Raw genomic sequence first — 27078 nt, 5'->3', positions numbered from 1 at the left:
TATTTATTAATTTATTTACTTATTTTTTATTTTCATCGCTTTGGAAAATATGAGATTAATTTGCAACAAACTAACAAACAATAAAAATCTTGGATCAAAAAAAATACTTAGCCTTACTACCTTACTATTTTTGCATTTCGAAAATTGAAATGTATCTTATACAGAGTGTCCCAGAACTCGCGCCCCAGAGAGCAAGGGAGGGTGCCGACAACAATACAGATGGTAAATTTCAAAACAAAAATTGACTAAGTTTAATAGTATTCGAGAATTGATAAAAAGTTAACAACCAATCCCGAAAGCTTATTCGAGAAGTGGAGTAAATGGCCATCCCAATTTCCTAGGCAACGAGAGTCTAATGTTTAACTGACCAATGGATGATTCAAATTCTGTTCAGCTTCGGGATTGGCTACAGATTTTTTGACTTATCTCGGTTATTTTTTGAGTTAAAAAAATATGGTTTCAAAATTTTGGTTCAGCATTGTTGCCTCCATAAGCCCTTTCTCTCAGGGGCGCGAGTTCAGGGACACCTGTATTTGAGTTGGAATTTATAGTTGATAAATCAATAAAGATCAAAGCTAACATTTGGAAAAAGCATAGCGATTACTGAATTACTATTTAGGTACATATTTTTGAAATCCAAAGGATAGATTTTGAGATCCAATAGATAACTCAAAATTTGACGTCTCAAAACAAGAGTGCATCTCAATTATACGAAAGATAAGATATTTTCTTTCAGAAATTTTTATTTTAAAAGTATTAAATATTTGTAAACACTGATTGTAAATAACATTAGCAAACCAGAATTTTACTTCTTAGAAATGTGCCAATCCGAAGGAGTTAACTAGGTAATTTAAAAAAAAAAGAGGGGAGCTTTGTTTATCTTTATAAGAAGGGTAAGAAGTCGAATAATGGAAGCTGCCATAATTGTAGAAGGGTTTGAAAAGTCGTTAAAGCACCACAATTTAAGATATATGTAAAAGAATAATTGGCGATAGCGACAGCAGTGTTTTAAAAAAATAGAATACGGAAGCTGTATGGTCCGGCATATTTTATAGAAAAAATTGAATGTCGGAATCATATTTTGCGTAATTATTGCAATAAGATTAGGGAAATTGCCAAAACACCGCGGACGGTCACAAATTTACGAAATTTTTTGAAGTTTCGAACCTCTGTGGTTTGCGCAATTAAATTTAGAAAAAATGAAGATTGTCCACTACAAGAGAAGATAGCTAATTTGAAGAAAGATATTTTGAATGGCCCACAACACATTTTTGGCAATCACGAAAATTGTGCGGAGTACTTTTGTAAGAAAAATGGCCAATTAAATGAAATTCAAATTTTATCATTTCAAAACTCCATTTTGTACAAAACGTTTATGCAGTCAGTGAATAGAGTTGCAAATTTATTATTTTTTTAATTGAGTGTATTTTATTTGATAATTAGAATTTTCGTTCGTTGGTAATTGAACGAGCTTTAGCCTGGCCAGAAAATTTAGTAATAATAATCTTGATAAGAATGAAATTAAAATGTTATGGGATTCATGATCTTCAGCTCTCGGTAGTGAGTAGGTATCTGGTTGGGTAGGTCTCTGGTTGGGGTTCCAATGGTCAATCCCGACTCGGTCGAGCCGTAGTCCTCGAACCGTCATTAGGATTAGAGACCCCTGCTGTGAGGGGTTGTAAATCATTTGTATTTTGAAGTGTTGGTTGCCGACTTTTAGAAAATTGGGGACCATTTTTACATTACATTTTAGTTTTTTCTAAAATAACTATTCATAATTGAAAAAAATCAAGGAGTTTCCCGGGTGTAGAATACAATTCTCTATCTATCAAGTCGTAGTTCAAGCTAAAATTCCTAAAACTGTGCCCGTAAAACGACATGGCGTTTTTTCAGTTTTTATTTTTTTTAAATAAATCTATAAAGAATTTTTGAAAATCACAGAGTTTCCCGTGTACATTTCGATATTGTCTACACGTACAAAAAAAATTAAAACTCCAACTCTTAATTTGCGGCCGTAAAAAGTAATGGCGTTTTGCGCTATTTCCTATGCACTTCGGCCGAGGTAGGACATAGCCTTAAGTGGCCGCTGTTATGTGGCGCAGAGCAGGTGTTTGTATTTAACATTTTATAGACAAGCTCTTAATGGCGTTAGTTAGACTAGCGAAACGAATACAATTAAAGTACCCTCTAAAATGTTTCCTGAGCAGTTAATTGCTTAATTTGGGGGTTTCAGAAAGTTTATATTTTAACATATTTTGCTGCAGTTCATCTCAAATGTTCATTTGAAGCTAAAACAGTTGCAGAAATTTGTGAAAAAGAGGAAAAAAACATTTTTACAGGGAAAAGATGTTCAGTGGTTTCTTTGATGTTCGGACAATGGCTTCAGTAGCCTTGTTCGAGAATCTCTTTAACTGGAATGTGAGGATTATTCAGCTTTTCACTTTGATAGCAGATACCCTACAATATACAGAAATACCTGCTTTTCGATCGTCGTTTTTAATCACGTTGCAAAATCTTTTACTTACCAGCGTGTTGCATTTAAGATGAATAGAAACTCATACCTTTCAGAGTGGAAATTTGAAGTATAAATTAAACTTTATTCTAATTTTAATTAGCAAGTATTATAGTTGCATTTTACTCCAAGAGATCTAATTATGTACATGCTATAAAATGCTATAAAATTGTCAAATATTAATTAAGAAAAAAATTGTTTTAATTTGCAATAATTAATGCTACTGAACTGATAACGAAATCTAATATTCTAGATAGAATTTCGTATTTTCGCTAATTTTAGGAAGCATTACTACTTTTGACAAATATTAACAATGCCAAATTCTAAAATTTTTTAAAATTTTTTAATTTTATAACGGACTAAAAATTGTTAATTTACTCTTAGATTCATTACCGTAGTTTCTCTAATGTTAGAAATACAGCAATGAACTTTGGTTCGCTACAACTTGTAATACTGACGACATTTTAGATTTTTTTTTTAAATTTTTTTTTAGGATAAATTAAAAGAATTCATTTTTTAAAGACTAAATTCCAAATTTCTCTAATTGTTAGAATACAAAAATTATATTTGGAAACATTACTAGGTTTAACACGCTGATTAGCTCTGCTAACTTTTACAATACTAGACCCAGAAACAGTTTTTTAGAAATCTTTATTTTAAAGCGAACTAAAAATTTACAAAATTCTGCATTAAAATTTGTATTTTCGTTAATTTTAGAAATACGAAAATGAAATTTGAACACCATTAGGTACTTTTGACATGCTTAATAACTTTATTGAATTCCAAAATTTTAGAAGTATCTATGTAGTTTCATTTATTTCTTTTTTGGTTCCAAAATTTTCTCTGCCACTTGAGTTTTCAGTTTCCTTAATCTTAAAAAAATTTCATTGCAAAATTTGTTTCAAGCGTTTTCTTGTTTGTGAACACTACTATTGAAAGACAGAAATTTCTACTTATAATTTTGTTTTTGCTCTCTGCACTGACTTAAATATCAATAAACTACACCAAGTGTTACTCGTGAAATTCCAAATTTTAGCTTATCTGACGTTGAAAGCAAATATACGAAGTATAGTTTGCTTCTATTTGTGCGTTTTTTAGTTTTTAATTTTAAAAGCAGAAAATTTTTTTTTTGTTTTAAATTGTTTTTTTTTATAACGAACTAGAAATTTCAAATTTTCTATATCAATTACGGTATTTTCTCTAATTGTTGAAGACAAGAACAAAATTTAAACACAATTACTTCTACTTTTAGGGCGTTGATTAACTCAGAAACTATTTGAGATATTGAGATGCGGTTCGCGCCATTCTTTTTCTCTGCTCATTTTACGTTAGAAAATGTTCTCAAAAACCTAGATGTTCAATTTTTTGCAAAAAAAAATTCCCACGCAAGCCATGAATATTTTTCATTTTTTTTTATTTTTGGCCATAACTTGTAAACTATTTGTCCGATCGATCTCAAATTTGGCCTGTAGATAGATTCGGCATATTTGAGAGCTTCTGTCTCTCTTTACTTCTTAAATTGGAAAAGAACAGAGAGAAACACAATCTTAATGCTATACGTTCTTGGTTTGCTTTAGCTTCAGTTATCGGATAGAAAGAGATAAAACCATAAACGTACTTCATTTCTTGCTTTGAACGCTTTTATGAGAAATCGGGATAAGTTCGTGAAACAGACTGTACGATAATTTAGTAGTATGAAGAAGTAAAAATATAGGGAATTATATTATCGACATTAAAATGTCTTGATTGCTAGTGGCCTCTGTTATAGTTTGCCCAAAATACGTTGACTTGCATAACAGATCCCTACTCGACTGTAATAAAATAATTTATTAAATAACGATTAAAAAGTTTAATCAATTTTTGATTTGACTAGTACTAATTTAAAAGATTTCTAGTAGTTCTCTGTAAGTTTCAGAATTCAAATTATTCAATTTACCTCGAGGCAATGATAAGCTCGTGCGCATGTCAATGACGTCATACGCCTGTCGGCGATTACGTAAACTAGCGCTCGTGACTTTCTTGGCTGATAATCGCCAGCCATTTTACTTGTCCTTTTCGAGTGCTCCAAATGAGATCACGTCAGAGTGCCCCGGTGTGAGTGCTGCGTGTGTGTTAATCGTGAACAAACCAACGTGTTGTTGATGTTATAGTACATAGAGAATTTTCCACATAGCTATATAGGAACAATCTAACGAAAAATGAAGTACCACCACCTAGTGCTGTTGTGTTGCGCTTTCATCTCGATATTTTGCACAAGAGCCGCCTATTCGGATGTGACGGGTGAGTGTAATAAGCCCCGGCGCCCCCCAATCGATACCCGTCGCCGCCCCCCGACCTCCGTTTTCGTTTTTCAACCCTTTGTGTCCCGGAGACAAAACGGCGAAAATGACAGCTCGATGTGCGTATTTTTAGGTTATTTCGGCCCATGATAGGCCCGGAATTGCCAACGGTTGTGACCTACGGGAGCGGTTTTTAAATGCTTTTATAAATAGCCCGCTATATGGCTTGTTTCAGCTAGTAATATCTAGTTAACACCCAGGAAGGCTGCAAATTTAATCAACCTTAATGGGGTGAATGGGGTGGCGAAAATATCAAGCGAATAGACTAATTATTGCCGGGTTCCGATAGCAAGGATTGTGGAAACGGTGCCAAGCACCAGGCATTCAAGGTTTCAGCTGTGAAAATGGATTAGAACTACAATAGATGTTTCATTATCAGTTATTAACGTCAGTGATCGCAAAAACAGATTATTTACCGACTTATTCAACATCATCAACAATTAACACTATCCAGCAAATTCAAACTTCTCACTCTGCATTTTATTGCAATGTCAATTAATAGACTTGTGGGCGTACGCAATGAAACATTTTAATACCTACTGTCACTAAATGTTAATGTTTGCTCTAAATTTTTTACAACCTGACATCCTTTGTTTGTTTTTTCTTCGATCTTACATTTATTCCCAAATCAACAATAAAAGGCAATAAGTATGAAAACTTGATGAATTTGAAATTTTCCTTCGCCATTGTGCCAAACAAAGAACAATAAATTGATGATTAAAATCGTCATAAGATAATGTTCATATTCTCGAAAACAGCACTTTTATTGATAACAGTGGTATATCCATGATACTAGAGTTCGGTAATGACAGGCAATTCATGTAATGACTGGTGTATTTCTCACAAAGGCGTTCATTGCCCTCATTTTTTCCTTTAAACACGGTGAAGTTCGTAATTTTCTCAATCTGTTTGCTTGCTTTTTGCCCAGTTTCGTTTCTCAGTTCAAGGTGATCAGCCAAGGAGATGATATCATGTCATTTATGTTACCACTTGTACAATCTACAACAATCCTTTGAGGAATTCTTCGAAAATTTAGGTCAATTAATGGAGACCAATAGGTTTTAATACCTCTTTATTATACAATGTCCGTCAACACTAGTATCCCGGCCCAAAATCGCTATTAATTATGAAGCTATAAATATATTTTTTTTGTACATGAATAGGAAACGAAGCGCTACAAACTAATGTGATTATTTTTGCTCTAGTGTTAACCATATGTGAAATAAACGCAAAAAACTACGTTTTTTAAAAATCAAAATGAAAAAAATTGTGGAAAACCAAACCTGTCTTGTTGCATTTTTCACCAAAAGGATGGAAATGATATTAAAATGTAAATTAAAATGTGTGGTACCGAGATATTAAATAGGGAGTAATTCTGAAAAATCGTTTTAATATCATTTTCATCTTTTTAGCGACAGGTTAAGTTTTCCACAATTTTTTTCGTTTATTTCACATATGGTTAACACAAGAGTAAAATTGATCACATCAGTTTGAAGCGCTCTGTTTCCTCTTCATGCAGAAAAAAAATTATTGCTTCATAATTAATAGCGATTTTGGGGCGAGACACTAGTGTTGGCGGACCCTGTACAAGTAAATTTAATTGAAACTGGAATTTCCAGAAATTTCTTACAAAGAGTGTTGGTATATCGCTCATTTATGAAATGTCGTTAATTGAGACATTTCTTTTCTTTAATGGTTTGCATTCGCATTTGCTTTGTATGATTCATAATTATTACCGTTATACATCATAATTGCAGTGCTAGAATGCGTAATAAAATCAGCTAATGAAACGTGCTCCTAGCACATTTGTTATCCTTGTTAGTTTCAATTTGCTATTATTAATCTAACTTTTTGATTTAGCTGTTTATTTATTTTAAGTGGATGAAATTACGTGTTTTACCTCAATTGCAGCATGTAAAAAGTGCATATCATATTTGCGCAAAAACATTTTTTATTTTGTAATACGGGTCATCACACTTTCTCATGGTTAACTTGAAATTGTGCACCGTTAATCCATTACAGAGGAAATTGGGTGATTAAGGAATTTGCAATCATGTCAATGTATATTTGAGGAGTTTAGACTCGGGAGACCATTCCGTTGAACTGGCCGATATATTTGCTAATGGAATAATAGTGATATCAATGCCACTGTGGACCATATCATTAATCAACGACATCTCTTTACCAATAATGCAGTTTCCGTTACGATGTGAAATGGTCTACTCTTATTAGTTATTAGTTTGTTATTACTATTATTAGACTAAAATCCTCATTTGTATTTGTTCATAATTATGATTAGGTCATGGTTGATGTTGATAGAAACTTAATACATAAAATAAATATTGAACCGCCAAAATTGAAACAAATAAAACTGATATACTTATGTTAATGTCTCAATAAAACGTTTCTTGTCTGATTATCTGAATTTACATATTTTATTATTGTGTCAATAACAAAGTTATACAGTTGTTCCAAATTTCTCACTCATGAACACTACATACAGGGTGTTAGGTAACGTTACGGCCATAGAAAAAGGGGTGATGGAGGAAGTCGTGCAAAGTAAAGTTTTAGAGATCAGAGATCATTTTGTAAAGGACATCCTAGGATTTTTTTTATTAACGTCAAACTGACAATTATTATTTTATACCAGTGGCGTAGTGGATTCTTAATTGTTAAAATAAACTTATTTGCAACGCAATAAGGCTATTGTTATTACGGTGGTTACATGTACATTGTATTATTCAAAATTTATGGTCATGTTGAACATTTGTTAAAAATTAGTTTTCTCTTCGTTTTCGCAAAATATTTAGAGCAGAGTCTCATTTAAACCAAATTGCAGTACTTTTTTTCCTTTTATTACCGCCACTGACTTTAGTGAGAAATTATTCACTTGGTCGAAAGACTACTTAGATATTCGTAAAATTCAAAGTTGAATGAAATTAATCTAATTGGATGACTTAAAGTCTTATATCGTTTCAAATAAAACGAAAAAAAAAAAGTAACGACGGATTCTAAAATAGTTTACCTACCTTAATTAGCCATTACTTTATGGCCGTAACGTTACCCAACACCCTGTATTTTCAGAATCTTAAAATGGATCCCATTCTTAGGTTTCGGTTTCTCTTGTTTATATCTCCTCCCTCAGCTGTTTAATTTAAAATTGGGATCCAGAGAACCTACTGAGAGTGGCACATTACTAATTCTTACAAACAGGATTTTCATGTTAGATATAGATCGAGATATAGGTCTTAACTTTCAGTTCTAGGTTTTAGATGCTAATTCTTCTATTATTTTTTGCGGCAATTTTGGAACTTCTTTGTTATCAACCTACTATCTAAAACATTGAAAGCAACTGTTACATAGGTGCAATCGCAATAAAAAAATCTAAGACAACACTTCTAATCTAAATGCTTCTGGAGACACAATTATTGCATGTACCATCGTATTCATAAAAAACTAGGACACTCAAATTTTCATAGTGTAAATTAGACTAAATGAAAATGTCAATTATAAACTTCTATCAATCAACTTTATGTCATTAACTTCTGTCAGTCCTAAATATGCCACAACTGAAGTTTTCAATAGGTACATTAAAAATTGGTTGCCTATAAGGTATAAATGATGTTTTAGTGCAAAATGTCAGTGGGAGTAAAACCTTGGTTGAATCTTAAACTTGTGTGTTCTTACTGTGCCTCTTAATTTAGAACCTTAAATTTGCGTCATCTGCATGTTTCATAAAAAAGGCTCAAAAACAATTTTTGGCTTTTATCATTGGTCCCACCAATACTAGAAAAAAAATAAAGATCGTAAATTGAAGATTGTTACGTCTTACTTACTAGTGTAAATTTTCTTCCTTATTAAGCTAGGTAATAGTTTTCGCTTCAAGTTACAGCGATGCTGGTACACCCATTGCAATTTGTTTGACATCTTAAGTACGTTGAAATATTTACACCATTTTTGAAATGACATAATTATGACATTTTGCCGTCCTAGTTTTATATGAATACGATAGTACATATTGTATATTTCGTAAAGTGGAATTTTTCAGTCAAATTCAGCTTTAGGGATTAAATTGTTGCATTTGAAATAGAAACACCTCATTTCATCACTGAAACACCTGTGGGAAATATGGAATATTGAAAGCATCTATTACAATAATGTGAAGTTTAGCTAATGGTGTTTTGACACCTCTGAAAATTGAGTGAACACTCAAACCACCCTAACATGATCCCATATTGCGAATTTGACTGTGCAGGTTAAATAGTGTTCCAAATATGAATTTCTGTTGGAGGTTTGTCTAAAACTGATAATTATAAACAAGTGCGTGATTGATTTAGTGTAGTAAGTACTTTCATTGAGTAGTAAAATTTTATGTATTGTTAATCATTAAGAGTAATACGTTATTAATAGAAAACATTTATGATTTCATCAAGTAAAATAACGTAATAAGCCATGAGTGATTTTAGTCTGTATAGGTACACCTAAGTGACATAATTACAATTCTGTGCCAAGTAATAGACAGAATTTTCCGTGAAAAATTTACAAATTTTCTCGACAGCCACGTGGCTATTTCTGGATGAGTTTTTTTTACAATTTATGGACTAAATAAAAATTCTACAGTTTTCTATTTTTGCTGCATACTTAATCAAGTAATAACGTTATCACAATGCATATTCTTTGCAAAACTTTAAGCGCTGAAACTTACAAACTCATTCTAGTTATACTTATCACACTGGAATAAACTGGAAAATTCTGTTCTACTTTAAGTTTTAACAAGTTTGTCGCGCTTTCGTATGCACATCTTCCAAATGGAATAAAACCAATACTGTGTCACACATTTTTATTAAAATTGTCTGGCGACTCACGACCCACACTTTACGCCAATTCTAAAAAAACCTGAAATTTGGTGTGACGCTTAAAAAATATTTCATTTCAACCTTGACACTTTAATTTGAAATGCTAGGATCAATACGATATGACACCAAGATGATACTTCTGGCACATTAAAATCCTAAAAATTCCTTTGTAGTGAAACATTCGACAAACCAATAAACAACGATTAACGTCATCCCGTGTGATCTAAGTTATCTCTTAATTGAGGAATTAAAGCGACCGCTTAGCTGAAACATCACTTTCAACTTCCGGTTTTACCCTCGATGCAAAACATTCCAAACATTGAGTTTAAAGCACGCATTATTTTTTATGCACGTGTTGCGTTCTGCTCATCCTGAATTGAACATGATCATGATTGATCGTTTTGCATAAATAATGGAAACGACTTATAATTTAATTCTTATTCTCGATCGCGCAAAGCGCACTTACTTTCTTTTCACAATAATTTTAATGTTGGCTAATTTTAAGATTTATGTCATGTATTTATGTCATTTTTCCTGCAGAGAATTTACCGATTTACAAGGGTGCAATTTTAGAACTCAGCAGAATTTGAAAGGGATAATTTAGATACCTGTAATTGATACATGTCAATTTTGATTAATAGATTAATAGATCCCAAAATATCACAATGAAAAACATAAAGTTGATAATTTGACAAATGTGACCGTTCTTGTTGGACATTTTGCAGGAATTGCAGGAATTTAAATCAGCATTGTGCTGAACGACCAATCACAGCGTCGCATTTTAAACTTAACGCCTACAAAAATTCTCTGCAGGAAAAATGAGGTTTAAATTGTCATTACAAAACGGGCATTTGGCGCATTTTTTGTCGTAGCTTTTCGCTTGAACAAACATAATTTCTCTCCACCCTTCACTGGGAATATCCAGTGACAATCAATAACTCTTTTGCGTTAGAACTGTTTGTTCGTAAGTTTTATAACTTTATGGATTTTCCTTTAAACTTGGAAAACAAAGAGTTGAAAGCATTGACCCAAGTGAAATTATTAGCATAGTTATAGATTTTTTTTATTACTGTTATCATTATCAATTACTGTAATTAACGAAAAATGTGTTTCATTACAGTAAGTGGTTCATCCCACGTCATAGATATTAGTTGTCACGAAAATGATGACCTCGGTGAAAGAATTCGCTGTACTCATAACGATTTTTTATCTTTCGTGTTTGGTTTGTCAGAGTTTATGTGGGGTAACAAAAGGCATTGATAATTAAAATAATAAAAGTATCAACAGTTTTATAGTCGTTGCTGCTGAGAATTTTGTAATTAAAATGAGGCTATAACAATTAAGAAAAGAGTTTAGCCGAGTCGTTATGAGATTTCTTTTAAGACAAATGAGTACAAAACAGATCCATAGTGACAAAATTTACATTTTAATGCAATGACTGCTGGCTTAAAGTTTCATTATATTGACAATAAAAATTTTAATTTGGTAAACGACAAATGGACTCGAACGGAAGTATTTTGTATTTTCACTGAAGTTGAAGAAGCATTTGAAGTTTCGAACAACTTTGAACATCGAAAAAAGATATGCATAGACACAACAGTTTCACTAATATTTGCTTCTGGAGAGAGAATCTATAAAGAAACTTTTTGGTAGCAACGCCCTCAACAAACATTGCTACCTGCAATTGTAATCGCGCTTTGCTTCACAAATGTTTTGAAGAAAACCTTGTAATTTTACTCTTTAGATTATTACGGTAGTAAAATTAAACTTGCTAAAATTATGCAAGAGCCGTGACAACTTGCTTTCGAATATTAAGTTAAGTCGAGTTTGACGTTAAATCAAAAGCGATTTATCAGTCATAAACAGTGTTTAATAAGTTACAGAAGATGTCGTCTAACTTAGTGTTTAAAATCTTTGTTTTTTGGTACACGATCATCTTTACCTACATCCAAAATATGGTGGAATTTTACAAGTCAATGAATATTGGCGGCAAGCATTATAAACGGCATGATAAGCACAGACTGAAATGTCGATAACAGATCGCGTTGGATGCGCAGCAATGCTTCAAGAATCATTTATTAAGGAGGGTGACAAATATGTAGATGAACAATTTCTTTGTCTGCTTATCGCTTATCCGAAGACCACAGCGTTCTAAATTTGTATCTGTTTCAGATAGAAACGGAATTTCAAGAATATGTATCAGCTGATTACAGTTTATGTTCTCAATAGATAAAATATAACAAATATCAGTAAATTTTATTTTATATTTATCGAAAAAGTATTTATGACTTTGAAAAAAATCTAGATACACTCTATTTCACGAACTTATCTCGATTTCTCATAAAAGAATTTAGACCAAGAAATGACATACGTGTATGGTTTTATCTCTTTTTATCCGATAACTGAAGCTAAAGCAAACCAAGAACGTATAGCATTAAGATTGTGTTTCTTTCTGTTCTTTTTCAATTTAAGAAGGAAAGAGAGACGGAAGCTTTCAAAAATGCCGAGTGTTTGATCAGCTCTCAGGGTGCCAACAAGGAATGCGAACACCACAACAATAGGACACAAAAATCACTAAAGAATTGCAAAAAATTTACCTCCATGTAAGTTCACTTGAGTACCTGAGGGATTAGTACCGGTGACTCACTGAACCTGACTTATAACAAAATAATGAGAATTTAAATTTTTAAAAATAAAGTAATTTTTGACAGCGTACTGTCAAATACAGACAGAGCGGGATGTCGATACTTGAACCATACCCTTAAATTTTTATGAGAGATCGGGATAGGTTGGTGAAATAGACTGTAGGTACAAAGTTTTATCAGCAGGGGAGAGGGGGGCATAGTGGGGTACTTAACAATCAATTAGCCACGCATGTTAAAATAAGAGAAATTAACAATTTTTTTTTACTAAATATCATAGACTAATGTATTGCGGATGATTTTTGTTGTACTTTTTTTGATTACAATAAAAAACTTACAACATGTGAGCATTGTTTTAAAAAATGGGATTTGCCCCGCTTTGCCCCGCACATAGGGGTAATGTGGGGTACCGTATGGAGAAATCAAATTTTTGAATAACTGTGTACTTAGAAAAAGTAACATTTTAAAATTACTTAGGCATCAATGCATATTGCACATAAATGAGCAGGTTCATCATATTTAGCCACTACATTTGTATGACTAGATTTGAAAAAAACTTGCTCCCTAACTTCGCGAATTTTTTAACGAAAACACTGAATTTCACATTTTGTTTTATAAAACATATAGGTTTTCACATTTTGTTTTATAAAACACACATGGTTAACTGTCAACTAACAACCAATCAAAACACGCTAGTCGACTTTTTTCACGGCGTTTGATTTGAGCAGCAGGAGTGTTACCCCGCTATGCCCCCCTCTTCCCTAAGTGGTGTATGATACTCATTTACATAGGAACACTTTTTCTGAATTAATTTTGAAATCAATTCAATAAACACAATAATTCAATTCGAAAAAGGCAATAATGATAAATTTTCCAAACTGAGATAACTAAGGTTGCCGCTTAACGGAGAACGACGCATTGTTTTTCATTTTTGTTTTTTTAATTGTTTAAAAAATTGACCACATTATACTTCTTTAAACATTTAAATTATATTCCAGGGCCAGGACACTCTTAAAATTATCTGACTATTACTCGAAAGTAATTAAATGTAACTACGCTTTTAAGTCAATGAAATGAACATAAAAACATAATTGCGTAAAAATATAATAACTACAGTTTTTACTCAGACGGAAACATACCTGAAGGAAGAACTCTGCTGCATTATTTTACACACACCTATCGCTCTAATTATGCAAATTAAATTCGTTATTTATTATTATTAACTAAGAAAATTATATGCAAAGGTCACACTTTCAAAACCATTGAATAAAAAAATGCTATAATTCTTTCGAGTTTCTAACTCGCAGGTGGTTGTAGTAGTAAAAAAACTGTTTTAAATCATTAAAGTCACAAATAAGGAAGGAACAACTAGACGAATGTATTTTTAGGTTGGCTGAACTCCCAGCCTGAATTTTCGGAAGAAATTCCGATCAAGGCCAGAAAGTGAAAAGTCATTGAGTTTTTGAAGGGCTCTTGGAACGTGAGTCAATAGAGGAGAAAGATGTTAGCACTACTGTTTCCATTTCCGCCCACTCACTGCAGATTTAACACTCCAGATTTTACATTGTTGCATTTAGGTATCTAGAGTTTAAACAGAAATAACAATGATCGAGCGAATGAGTCACGAAAACAGACAGTGAACGTTCAAGGCTTCATCAGCTCGTGGAATAATCGACCAGCAAATCCGCTTCTGGCTCTTCCACCAAAGTTTTCCGAGCGACGAAGCTTCGTTAGTCTAGACGATCACAACCATTCAAACGAAACACAATAATTCAATTCATGAATCCGCCAAAGGTGGGAACGAGGAAGTCGAGGATATCTATTTGACAGATACTTGTTTTAAATGCCGGATATATGATCGGCTCAAAAGGAAATTGTCCATTGAAGGAGCCATCCGAAGGGATTCAAGATTATCGTAAAGAGAAACCTTACAAAATGCGATTTCGATCGATGGGAACAGAATTTGGAATGTCGACTACTCGTTTCGACATAATGCAGAGGTTAGCGCATGTTTTGGTGTCGGTCCAAGAACTGTTTTATTAAAAATAACCTGCTTCTAAAACAATTGGGGTTTGCGGAATCGCACGCGATGCATAGACAAGGGAACGAATGGTGAGTGGAATAATGTAAGAGATCATGATGGGTGAGCGCTTTGGTGGCCCAGGGATTTTATTCACTACAGATTTTATTCAATGGAAGAATGAATGAACGAAACAAAATTCAACTTTATTTTTCTCATAAATCAGGTGTCACGAGGTTGAGTGTTTATCAGCGATATGTTTGTGGCGGCAAGTGCTTGATAATCGATAAGATAGGAATAGAAGGCAAGTTTACACATTGATGAGGTCCAAAGTCCTCGTAATTGAAAAGTATCTGGACTAAACCTGATAAAGCGAGTTTTCAGACATAAATGGTTTCTTGTTTGACATACAGACCAACTTACCTGTGACCCAGCTCTTGCTCGACATTGTAATGTAAAGATGTAGTAGTCTTTTTTTAACCAATGCTGTTTGGAAGCACAATTTATAGGAGTACAATTTAATTTGAAAATCCTACTATATGCACTTTTGGTTTGGACATCTTATACAATGAAACAACATTAAGTTGGTCATACATATTTTGCTAGTTAAAAACTCCTCTCGTTTAGAAAATCTATTTGGAAAACGTGCAAGTCAGCAAGGAAAATATGTCTACGACAAAACTAACCACAAGTCTTCGATTTTCACGCCTTCATAACTCCTTGCCCCGCCTATGCCACGCCACTGCAACTACATTTCCAACTCTTTTCGTGTCAGATAAACCTTTTTTTTCCTTCTATTCAAGTCCGCATTTGCATCTCAACCATTTGAATACTCCTAAATTACATTGCAATCTGTTGGCGATCTCCTCACTCCCGACAATTCGAATTTAATAATGTTGCAAAACTGTTCATAAAAAAGTGGCATGTACACGATCAATAAGACCATCGAAACGAAGGACAAGTGAATTGTGTCCGTGGGATGTTTGGCGCCGTTTGCACTATGAATGTGTATAGGACCGGGTAGGACGTTAATCAAAGTGTATATTTTCTCGATCGTTGCGTTTTACGACCTGATTCAATTTGTAGTTTATTATACGATAAACAGGGTTGAAGTTAATTAATACAGATTTCTTTTGCAGTTACTATTAGTACCCGCCAAGACGCCAATCCAAAAGTCATTCAATTTACTCCTAAACATTCACTGGAACTTAACTGCAATTCTTCGGATACTAGTGAAAAGATTTCATGGTAAGTAGTTGAATTAAGAAACTGTGAAGAAATGGAATTGAAAGCGGTGTATTGGATTGTAAAGATCCTCTTTAGAAGGGGACAAATGATCGAAGGGCGAGATGTCCATCGAAACCGACGATTCATGAATCTTTTATTACGTGATGGGCGCTGCTTTCCGTGTTGTTTTAAAAGCCGATTGTTTAGCATAGGTCGGCCTTCGATTTATGCAAAGTTGTAAGCGCACCCTTCCTGATTTAATGCACGTATTAGCTCGTATTACCACAAAACTTACCTTGAATTTTGTTGGACGGCAAGAAAGTGAGGCAGGTCCTTAGGACCATTTTTATTACAAAGTTACACAGGACCAAACATTTTTGGCAATTTTTGTGTTTATTTATCAAAGTCAACAACAGTTAATTAAAAATTTTAGTTTTATTGAAAAACGGATGATGGTTATTAGTATACAAACTACAACTGTTAAGAGACACTGCGCTTATAAATAAACACATGTTTGGTGATCAAGCAGCGAAGAAAAATAAATAAAAATAGTTAATTAACTAGTCGTTACATTAGTGTTGAGTTAATTCGTAACATACAGTAGATAGACAAAGGCTTCGCTGAACACCGAACTAATCGGAAAATAAGACATTGCTGCAATATACAGGGTCCGGCAACACTTGTGTCCACCCCCAAAATCGCCTTTAATTTTAAAGACAAAATTTTGAAAATTTGCATACGCTCACAGTTGACGAAGCTCTAGAAGCTGACAAAAAAAATTTGTTTTTTACCACGGTTTGTTTGGCGTCGCGACGCCCAAGAAGTATAATTTTACGCGATTTTTGAGTTTTTGCAAAAATATTCGCGAATTCAAATTTTTTTCGACATAACTGTAACACAAATATTTCAGTTTTTGTTTTAAATCAAATACAAATTGTGTTTAAAATTTGAGAAAAAAACGCTGCTTTATCAAGTTAGTTTTCAAAATTATGACGGCGCAGTGGCAAACTACGTTTACACCAAAATTTCACAAGTCACTTCATTCACTTTTATAAAGGTTAATTTTGATTAACACTGGCATGTTGCACTTTATGAACACCAGAAATCGTTAATTAACTTAGACAAAGTGACAATTTCACCAAGTAAGACTTTTGTTACAATCTAAAGCGAGCCAAAAGATAGATGTCATTTGTGACACAAGATGTTGACAGATGGGTGTAAACGTAGTTAGCAGTTTTGACATAATGAAATTGGAAACTAACTTGATAAAACAGCATTTTTTTCTCAAATTTTGAAGACAATTTGCATTGAATTTAAAATAACAACTGAGATATTTTAAACATATTTGTATTGAAAAAAAAATAAATTAGGGGTTGATATCACAAACCCTCACAATTACCTAAAAATTACATTGTTAAGGCGTCGCGACGCCAAAACTATCAGTGATAAAAAACAAATTTTTGCGTCAGCTTCTAGAGTTTTGTTAACTGTGAGCGTATGCAAATTTTGAAAATTTTATCTTTAAAATTAAAGATGATTTTGGGGGTGGACACAAGTGTTGCCGGACCCTGTATAACATATTGTGCAACTAGTGTCGAAAGAAGCTTTTGGCACCACTCACCGATGGTGCACACGAAGCGTTTCATTTCAATTTTTGTGAAATAACTTATTTGGACAATAATCTAATTTCTAAAATACGACACAGCTTTGTCACAGTCATTTTAATGCACGTGATGCCATTGTTGTTGTTTTTTCTATCCTTAAATAATTTGATTGAAGCTTTCTTAATTACTTAATTTCTTGACTGTGCTATAATAAAAATCTGTTTCTGGAAGCGGCAAGGATACAACTAATTTGTAAGAGGTATCAGGTGCTACAACGTCATTACTTTACTTGTCACGTCATTGAGAGTCATCTGCTTAAATGACGTCATGTTGTGACGTAGGAAGAAAAGAGATTTTTTTTAAATTGTTTTATAGCTTTATAATTGAATTGAATAATGAATGTAGAGCAGAAGTAGTAAAGTGGTTTAATTATACTTTATATAATTTTGATATTAGGTTGCTATTTGAATTGAGATTAGTCCTGTTTGTACACTCTGTTTGAAAGGTGTTAACTTTTTTAACTAAATATAGAAATGTCATAATTGTACTATAAAGAGATTTGAAGATTTTTTTCAAGGATTTTCTGTTTACATTTTATTTACCTAGCCAAAAATATTTTAGCTTACTCCACTTTGCCCAGTTTTTCGTTTTTGAAAGAGTTGTTCTTCCAATTATTTTTAGTTGCATTTTTTATTGTTAAAAATAGAAACTGTCCTTTAACGTAAAAGATTTTAATTAAACTGTTATAAAAAGAAGTCGTGCCAACTAATTAGACCAACCTTCAAGTCACCACAAATTACCGAACCTCTCGTTTTCAGAATTCTCAAATTTCACTAAAAATACATGTCCAGGTGTTATAACTATAGTTTGTAAACACTCGAACCAATAAAACCGCTTCGTGAACATCAACATGTCCTGTGTAACAATTTCGAGCGCGACCTAACGAATTCTTAATTCCTGCAGCGCTCTCGAATTTTTTAGATATTTATTTTTGCTCGGTGGTTTCGACACCGTACACCTAGTTGATTCCGTCTAAAAATAAATACAGTTGGATGTATGTACCATAGAGGAAAACTTGACCTGATTTTTTCGTTTACTTTGTCTGTAGGGAAAAAAACGGCAAACCCCTTACGGAGATGAAGGACCGCGTGGAATTTAAAGACAACCGCATCGAATTGAAAGAATTGTCAGAAAGGGATGGGGGGAATTACACATGTTCTGTCATGGTCGAAGGAGTTAAATACAGCGACTCGGTCGACTTGGTCGCGAACAGCGGCAGCACCAGCACCAAGGTGGGCGTCAGGGTTTCCAAAAACACCAACGCCGTCGAGGGAGAAAAACTGACGTTGAAGTGCGAGGTGCGAGGCAAACTCAGCCTGCGGTGGTGGTATAGTAAGTCGAAAATGGAAGATTTATTTATTCAACATATTTTGTTCATTTAACTCATTTTAATTTTCTTAGGTTTATTAGATTCTTAGCAAAAATATTGAAGGAAAAATATTTAAAAGACGTTTACAGACAGATTAGTTAAAATACCCCAATTCGGTTTCAGATTGACATTTGTTGATTCATATAAATAGGAATCAGAATAAGCATTGGATCCTAGAAGTTAGATTCTTAGTTATTATACATATACAGTACAACCTCGATTATCCGTGCTTCTCGGGACCGGAGCTTGCACGGATAATCGAGTTGTTAAATAAACATACGTTTTAAGGCAACATAATTATTTGGAGCGTTTTTTTAATTCAAACTATACAGGGTCCGGCAACACTTGTGTCCACCCCCAAAATCGTCTTTAATTTTAAAGTTACAATTTTGAAAATTGCGGTACGCTCATAGTTGACAAAGCTCTAGAAGCTGACGCAAAAATTTATTTTTTATCACGGTTTGGTTGGCGTCGCGACGCCTAAGAAGTATGATTTTTAGCGATTTTTGAGTTTTTGCGGAAATATTCGCGAATTCAATTTTTTTTCAACATAACTGTGATACAAACATCTGAGTTTTTATTTTAAATCTAATGCAAATTGTGTTTAAAATTTGCGAAAAAAACGCTGTTTTATCAAGTTAGTTTTCAAAATTATGACAGCGCAGCGGCAAACTACGTTTACACCAAAATTTCACAAGTCACTTCATTCACTCTTACAAAAGTTAATTTTTATTAACACGAGCATGTTGCACTTTATGGACACCAGAAATCATGAATTAACATTGATAAAGCAACAATTTCACCAAGTAAGACTTCTGTTACAATCTAAAGCGAGCCAAAGGATAGATGTCATTTGTGACACAAGATGTTGACAGATGGGTGTAAACGTAGTTCCCAATTTTGACGTAATGAAATTGGAAACTAACTTGATAAAACAGCATTTTTCTCTTAAATTTTGAAGACAATTTGCATAAAATTTAAAATAACAACTGAGATATTTTTAACACATTTAAATTGAAAAAAAAATAAATTAGGGGTTGATATCACAAAACCTCACAATTACCTAAAAATTAGATTTTTAAGGCGTCGCGACGCCAAAACTATGAGTGATAAAAAACAAATTTTTGCGTTCGCTTCTAGAGCTTTGTCAACTGTGAGCGTATGCAAATTTTCAAAATTTTCTCGTTAAAGGTGAAGACGATTTTGGGGGTGGACACAAGTGTTGCCGGACCCTGTATAAAAAAAATTTAACAAAATTTATCAACATTTTAATAATAACAATTTTGATTATTGAAAGAAATTGAAACAATCAACTCTTATCACACATATTACATAAAAGTAACTATTTTGTAGTAAAAAAACTCTGGCACTTTCATTTATTTCATTTGGTCTAAAAAATTTTTTTGCCACTTGAGTTCTCAGGGGTCAATTTCAAGTCGTTTGCGACGTCGCTATTTAGCGACATTGCTAAGGTAGCCGTGATGTGATTGGCGTTGCTACGTCGGTACCCCTAAGGGGTCAATTTCAAGTTATTTAGCGACGTCGCTAAAGGTGTTTGCGACGCCAATCACATCACGGCTACCTTAGCAACGTCGCAAACGACTTGAAATTGACCCCTCAGTTTCTTAATTATGAAGATTTTCATTGCAAACGAATTTATTTCAAGCATTTTTGTTAATGTTTGCGAACACTATTATTCAAAGACAAAAATTTTATCTCATAATTTTCCTTTTGTTCTCTTCACTGACTTAAATCTCTTTAAACTGCATAACATAAATCAATACCACTTCAAGGTTCACTGCAATCATAAATTTTGAGAATCAAATGATTCATGAGGAATAAATTTGCCAACATATTAAAAATAAAATTAGTGTCGCAAAGTACTTAAATAACTATTTACGACTTTTTGTTTTGCTTTCAAAAATATAATATTAACAACATGTCCATTGTGTTAAATGTACCTATCTTATCTTTTGTGAATGTGACCTGTTTTTTATCTTTTAGGGTTTTTAAAGATCAATGTAAATTTTTATTCTTCATTCTCACAGAGTCAACTGCCTACATATATGTTTGTACAACTTTTGACATTTTTAACAACAGAATTTTTTATGCAAGGACTTAGATACCATTAGGGCCGTAGACTAATGGTTAATTAAGGGAAGTAAATTGCGTATGTTGGAATCTAATAATTATTTTGATGTTTTTTTGTTTTATTTGATAAGATGATAAGCTAATAAAGCTTTAAAATCGTCCAATTTAATTCAATCAAAAAATGTTTTAAGATGAGTTCGATTATAAATTCGGCGGTTCTTTTTCGAATTAATCTTTGATTGGTTATAGTTCTAAATAAAGCCTTCCAGTTAAAGAACGGTTGCCTCCATCCCTTCTTTTTCTATGACTGTAACATATCCTACTACCCTGTAGATTAAATTTCAGAAAGAATTTAACAATAAAGTCAATGCTTTGCTGTTCACTGATTAAATCAATATTTTGTCATAACAGTTTTATGGTTTTAAATCTACGGCGATAAAATAGATTATTATCAAAGACTAAATCAAAAAATTGCAGTATACGTATATCAAATAATAAGTAAAAAGATAAAAAAAATTATTGGGCATAAACAGGTAATAACCTGTAATATATTATTTATCATAATTATTCTTTCATTTTTTTGACAAACTTAACAAGTCTTAATGCCATTGCAAGTTTGTTAAGCATAAGCAAATAATTGACGTACAACGCAGGATAAGTAGCAAAGTCTGTTTTTTATCTCAAAATTAAATTTTTAAAGCAAGATGACGCAAGTTGTCTTCGTAAGCTATTGTTTGAAGATTATATCTGAACAGCTGATGGCGTCATTTTGAAACTTAAATTGCCAACTTTTTGTAATATAGAAAACTTCACTCTTATAAGAACTCTTCATTTATACTACTCTAGCTTCATAAACTTGATAGGAAATTAATTATTTTATTCTTCCAAAGCAAACACCACAAGTGGCGAAGACGCAGTCGAAGTCACAGAATCTGATGAACGGTTCAAACTAAAGACTTACTACGATGAAGAGACGAAGGCGAACATTACCAACGGCGAGCTTATTATCGAAGAAGTTACAATGGGATCCCGAGGTGACTACTTGTGTATGGGAACTTCAATTATTGATGGAAGTACATACAATATGACAAGCACAGTTCGCGTTAAAGGTAAAATCAAACAATGAAATCACAAAAAAAACAACCTTTTTTAATCATTTACAGATAAATATGCGGCCTTGTGGCCATTCTTGGGCATCTGCGTCGAAGTGTTCGTTCTCTGCGCTATTATTTTCATATACGAGAAGAAACGTAACAAAACCGAATTAGAGGAAAGCGACACTGACCAAAGTCCAGACCAGTAAGTTGAGTTAGAAACTTTCGTTGGGCGTCACTAAAGCTCTATTAATGTGAAGTAACAGATGGTACAGGGTGTTTCATTATTTACAAGCAGTGGGTGTATACTTTGGAAAGAAACTCGTGTTGTGATGCTTTACGGTCGTAAATTGCGAAATGGACGGAAATAGTTCCTCTAAAGTGTAATTAAACGAATAGTGTAATAGTCCAAATGTTGAATTTTTAACGCTACAAGAACAATGTTTGCTTTAAGTCCGTGCCAAAGAAACATTCCAATGCTTAATCTGTAATCACAACAGGTCGTTGAGTGAAATGAAACACGAACAAATATTATTATTGATTGCGTTGAAATTGAACGTTTAACTATTTATTTGCAAATTTCAAGTGGCTTTAGTTTTGTATTACCTACACATACTTAGAGAAAAATTCTCTAATCTCAAAAGCACGAAATAACATATTCTGAATTCGAGGCCCTTCAGATCAGAACTCAGAGATATTTTTTATTTTTTTTTTAATATACGTTTTTGTACAGAACTTTTAAACTGGTACTTTGATTTTTTAATGTGGGTTTAGTCCTAATTAAGGTTAAGATCTCTGCTTTCTAACGCTGTATTAAACAAGTTATTATCTCTTGTCATTTAAAAGTTAATGAAAACAGAATATCGAGTTATATTTAGAAAAAAAATTACGTTATATTAGCCTAATCTTGCTTTTCTAAATGATCAGATTGGAAGATACAGATGAACATTATTAATTACAACTTTCCAGCAGATTGGCGAGTATTTGTGGTGAACAGACGCCCATTGGGTTTCATACAAACATGAAAAACAATGAAAAAATCGAAACAAAATGGAACAATGAAAAATTGTCGGCTTAAGTTGTTAGGTTGCCTAAGTACATCTTTGGATGAAATGCGTTTTCGATTTTGTGGAAACGAAAACAGAAAGGTTTAACGTTCGATTCTTTTATGTGCTATTATTTCAGAATTAAGGAACATTCTATTTTCAATCCACATGTTTTCAAATCTCAGATTTGATGACAAATATGTGAAAAATAAAGATTTATCGACCTCCGTCAAAAAAAAAACAAAATGGACTTGACGACTTAAGACGACGATATGAAAATCATTGGAAACTAAATATTTTAGCGTCAGTTTTTAAAGAATATCGTGGGAAGTAGCGAGTTTTATAGGTCGTTGGAAAGCTTAATAAACTGACTTTTGAAAACACTGTTGAGCAATACCATAACTTTGCAAGTTTTCAAGAAAATCTGAAGAAAATAAATTTTTGTATAGTAGAACCTTAAAAATCAATTTTGACAAATATTTGGGAATCCTGCCTATAATAGGATTTTAAGGATCTGATGGGGCAAAAGTTGTTGACTAGTGTTATTATTACCCACCAGTACATCATATTACTATTAATTTAGAGTTAAATAATGAGCAACTAGACTTGAAATGACGTCAATTCACTTACAATTAATAATGTAATATACTTCCAACTATTGCAATTGTTTTTTCAGAATTTAATGATTAGATTAAGTACCAAAAATGAAGTACATACTTGTGTATTATCAATTGAATAGTAAATGCGGCTTGTCGGCACCATATTATTTCGTTAATCTTTGCTATTGCAAAAATCTCGCATTTTGAAAAACCCTGTGTATTTGTTTCATTCACGAGGACGCCCAGATGTGAGTATTGTTTGTAGAAATTGACATTTTCTTGCAGGAAAAACACCCCCGACCACGGTAAAGAGTCAAACTTGAGGCACAGACAGTGAATCCAAGTTGTTAACCCTTAACACACCCAATTATAAAAATTAGAAGTTCAAGTTATAGTTACATTCGTCATGTGTATTGAAGACTATTTAACTAACAAGTTGTCCGAGATCGCACTGTACAAAGTAACGTTTAAGGTCATTGTTGAAGCCTTCGTTTTCTCGGACAGGTGTTGCTTTCGAGTACAGTCTTTTTTAATTGTTGTTTTTTCCCGCGACTTCGGTTCTTTTCAGGTACTTACTTTTCCAATTTCTAGTACTTAATTGTAGATATTGTAAAATTGTTATGTCGCAATCGAAAGAGGCTGTAATCCAACCGCAAAACCATCAACCATTGTACATAAATAAATTAAGAAAAATTGTATCTTGTTTATATATGTATTGTTAAAAGAAATTGTGTTTTAAACATATGGACTGTTGTTTTTTCTTTATGTTTTTGTGATACTTTCAGATTGTAAAGTGCTTAATGATCCAAAGACCGCCGTCTTGTTATTTCTTCAAATTTTAATTTGGCGAGTTGTAGTTATTAAAAAAATAAAAAGAGTATCAATGTGGTCTTCATGTCATCGGTACTAATAGATTCGAGTAGGCTGCTTGGATTTTTCACCGCTCAGTGCTAATTACTAGTGGAAGAAATTTTTATTTCGACCAAAAAGTGGCGACCACACTTTGTCCCGTGGTTTGTCATTTCTTGATGTGAACCATTTTAACTCTTCTCTAGTTGACTTTATTAATAAATTTTAAGCATAAACTATATTAGAATATAAAATAACAAGAGGAATGACTTAAAAATAACACAGAGCAAATTTATTTTTTACTTATTCTAAGAGTTATATTTAAGTCATTAAGTTAGATTTAGACTTAAATTTCCATTTTTGAGGTGAAACTCGAAAGCGCCGTCCTCTCACCCCACTCAATCGACTTAGTTAGGTACCTACCCATAGTTACGACGGCTCTTCGAATTCCACCCCATCATTAAAAAAAAAACAAAAAAACAAAAAAGATATAATTCAACTAGTATTCGCAATTAGAGTAAACATATTGGTGCTTGCACAAAAGTACATCGTCGGACAGAATCCACTGTCGTCGCGTTCATATTTAGGCGCTGCTGCAAACTTTTCTTTTGAGTTGTATGTATAATCGTTTTCATCCCATCGTTTGTTTTTGTTTCTTAGTTAAATTTTTCTTTCAATGTAACAGTCATCTATACTTCCCTGTTTTTACTTGTGACATACCATTTTTAAAAAAGTAATCACAAATTATTATGTTGGAATAAACTTGAAATAAAATTTTATTCGTTTTTTGGACTTTGTAGCTAACCAGAGGCCACTCCATCATTAAATATCACTTTGAAAGAAAAAGTAGATTTGTTAGTAAGATTCTTAAAAATTAGTAAGAATAAAGCCGCCGCCCCTCAGTTTCAGTTGGTTTTTTCATAAATAATTTATCGAAAAGTCGTAAACATTCAAGGTAAGTTTTAATTTACGTAAATATTTGTATTTCTGCAACAAGAATTGATGTTTTGAAGACCAAACGACAGTTTTAACAGGTAAATTAAAGAAACATAACAACTTTGATTACTTCTACAAAATTAAATTAGTTTCCGAACTTCCGGAATTTGTTTGGAAGTAGGTAAACAGTATTAAAAACGATAAGCTGTATAATCGGAAATGCTTTTTGCTTATTAATTTCTTTTCTGTTAAAAATATATTCTATGTACAGTAGATTCTCGATAATTTGAAACTCAATGGGCCTGGCAAAAATTTCAATTGTCGAGAGTTCAAATAAACGAAAGAAAGAGAAGAAATAATATAAATAAACGAGAAACGAGTGTTTAAAAGGAAACAGACAATAGTCAGAATAAACAAACCAATCAGAGATGAGAGCGTAAAATCCACTAACTCCACGTGGACGAAATAGTTTTGTAAGCTATTAATTCTTTTGGTAAAACAGATTTATGTGACGACGAAACTTCCAGCAACTCTTTATTAAAAGACGTAATTAAAAAAATTAAAAGACCTGATTTTAAAGCTGCAATGGAATTTTTGAGAATGGCTTGTTCAGAAGTTTTCTGTTTTCCTGTACGACCACGCGAGGGACTTCAAATTAACAAAAGTTCAGGAGGGAAAAATTCAATTATTGAGTGTTGGCGGGAAAAAAGTTCTCGATTTTACTTCAAATTAACGAGGGAATCGAAATACATTGAAATTTTTCAATTTATCGAGAAAAATCAAGGGGACCGGGAAAAAACTTCAAATTATCGAGAGTCTACTGTACTTGGTTACTATCAGATTTGTTTAAACAGTCGACTAAAATTAACCAGCTGCGAACTTCTTTGGTGTTGAAAACTCTTAATGGTAGAAATGTGTACTGTTGCAGACAGCTATATTGGAGAAATGTAAATTTATATTTAGTTGAAGATAATAATGGCGATACATCTGGGGTAAACTGAACAGAAAGATTTATAACATTTGTTAATGTCCTGTTTGTTTTGTTTTCTTGTTTGTAGTTTCAGTTAATGAAACATTCAACATGTTTTAACACACACTTCAGTGTAGACGTCACATTTTTGTTGGAGCATCATTACATTTCTGCAAACAAGTTGCCATGTTATACAGGCTGTCCCAAAATGTGCGTGCAAAAATATTATTACGTTGTTGGTGAAGGTTCCAAAAACCCGAGAAAAGTGTTAAAAAAAATCAATCTGTTGTAGTTTTTAAGATACAGGGCTTCAAAGAGACAACATTTGAACATTTATTTTTATGTTAAATTATTATGAATATTAGAGCGCCTGCATTAAGTTCTGTTAACACCTTTGAATGATATAAGATGCTTTTGAATGTAATTTATTACATGGTTTCTTATATTTTCAGAAGATTTAGGTGTCGATTTTACCTGAAAAATAATTTGACAACATTGCTTTTCCACCCCACTCATAACTATAACAATCAAAATTGTTAGTATAAGTCAATGTTGTGTATGTCAAAAAGAGCTGTTAATGTTTTCCTTCTCTAAAATTTGCGGTATTTGCTGTTCTAAAATGGAAAAGGAAAGTGCTTTAGCATGAACGATTTGTGTCTGAATTTGGCAGAGGTAAAAGCGTGAAGCCTTAACTGGTTTATAAATGATTCTAGCATCAAGGGTGGCTATGAAATGTCAAAGAAATGTGCCGCTCATTACAAATGTAGGTTTTGATTTGGCAACTGACATTTGCTGTTAACCTCAAACATGAAACAAAGTAAGCTTTGCGAAATAAACCGTTCTAGTTGTGGTTTTCAAAGTGAA

General features: G+C 32.8%; 1 protein-coding gene across 1 annotated transcript; it reads left to right on the top strand.

Moving 5' to 3' along the window:
• Positions 1 to 4498: 4498 nt before the first annotated feature.
• On the top strand, positions 4499 to 25093 carry Bsg (immunoglobulin domain-containing protein Bsg). Its single transcript, XM_088031741.1, has 6 exons — positions 4499 to 4792; positions 15509 to 15617; positions 18309 to 18592; positions 21611 to 21829; positions 21884 to 22019; positions 23745 to 25093. Exons 1-6 carry the CDS (start codon positions 4711 to 4713, stop codon positions 23794 to 23796), a joined length of 882 nt encoding a protein of 293 aa, XP_087887867.1. The 5' UTR covers positions 4499 to 4710; the 3' UTR covers positions 23797 to 25093.
• The last annotated feature ends 1985 nt before the right edge of the window (positions 25094 to 27078 follow it).

The sequence above is a fragment of the Gnatocerus cornutus genome, chromosome 1 (genome assembly GCF_029298725.1).
Source record: "Gnatocerus cornutus isolate USDA-ARS CGAHR chromosome 1, icGnaCorn1.1, whole genome shotgun sequence".
NCBI lineage: Eukaryota > Metazoa > Arthropoda > Insecta > Coleoptera > Tenebrionidae > Gnatocerus > Gnatocerus cornutus.
The sequence above is the reverse complement of the archived record's forward strand: the minus strand, read 5'-3'. Positions and strand labels throughout refer to the sequence as shown.

Excerpts from the sequence above, each read along its gene's own strand:
- Bsg (XM_088031741.1), top strand. The coding sequence starts at position 4,711 with ATGAAGTACCACCACCTAGTGCTGTTGTGTTGCGCTTTCATCTCGATA. Across the intron at positions 18,593-21,610 it reads CAGCCTGCGGTGGTGGTATA|CAAACACCACAAGTGGCGAA; the intron begins GTAAGTCGAAAA and ends ATTCTTCCAAAG. Across the intron at positions 21,830-21,883 it reads AAGCACAGTTCGCGTTAAAG|ATAAATATGCGGCCTTGTGG; the intron begins GTAAAATCAAAC and ends AATCATTTACAG.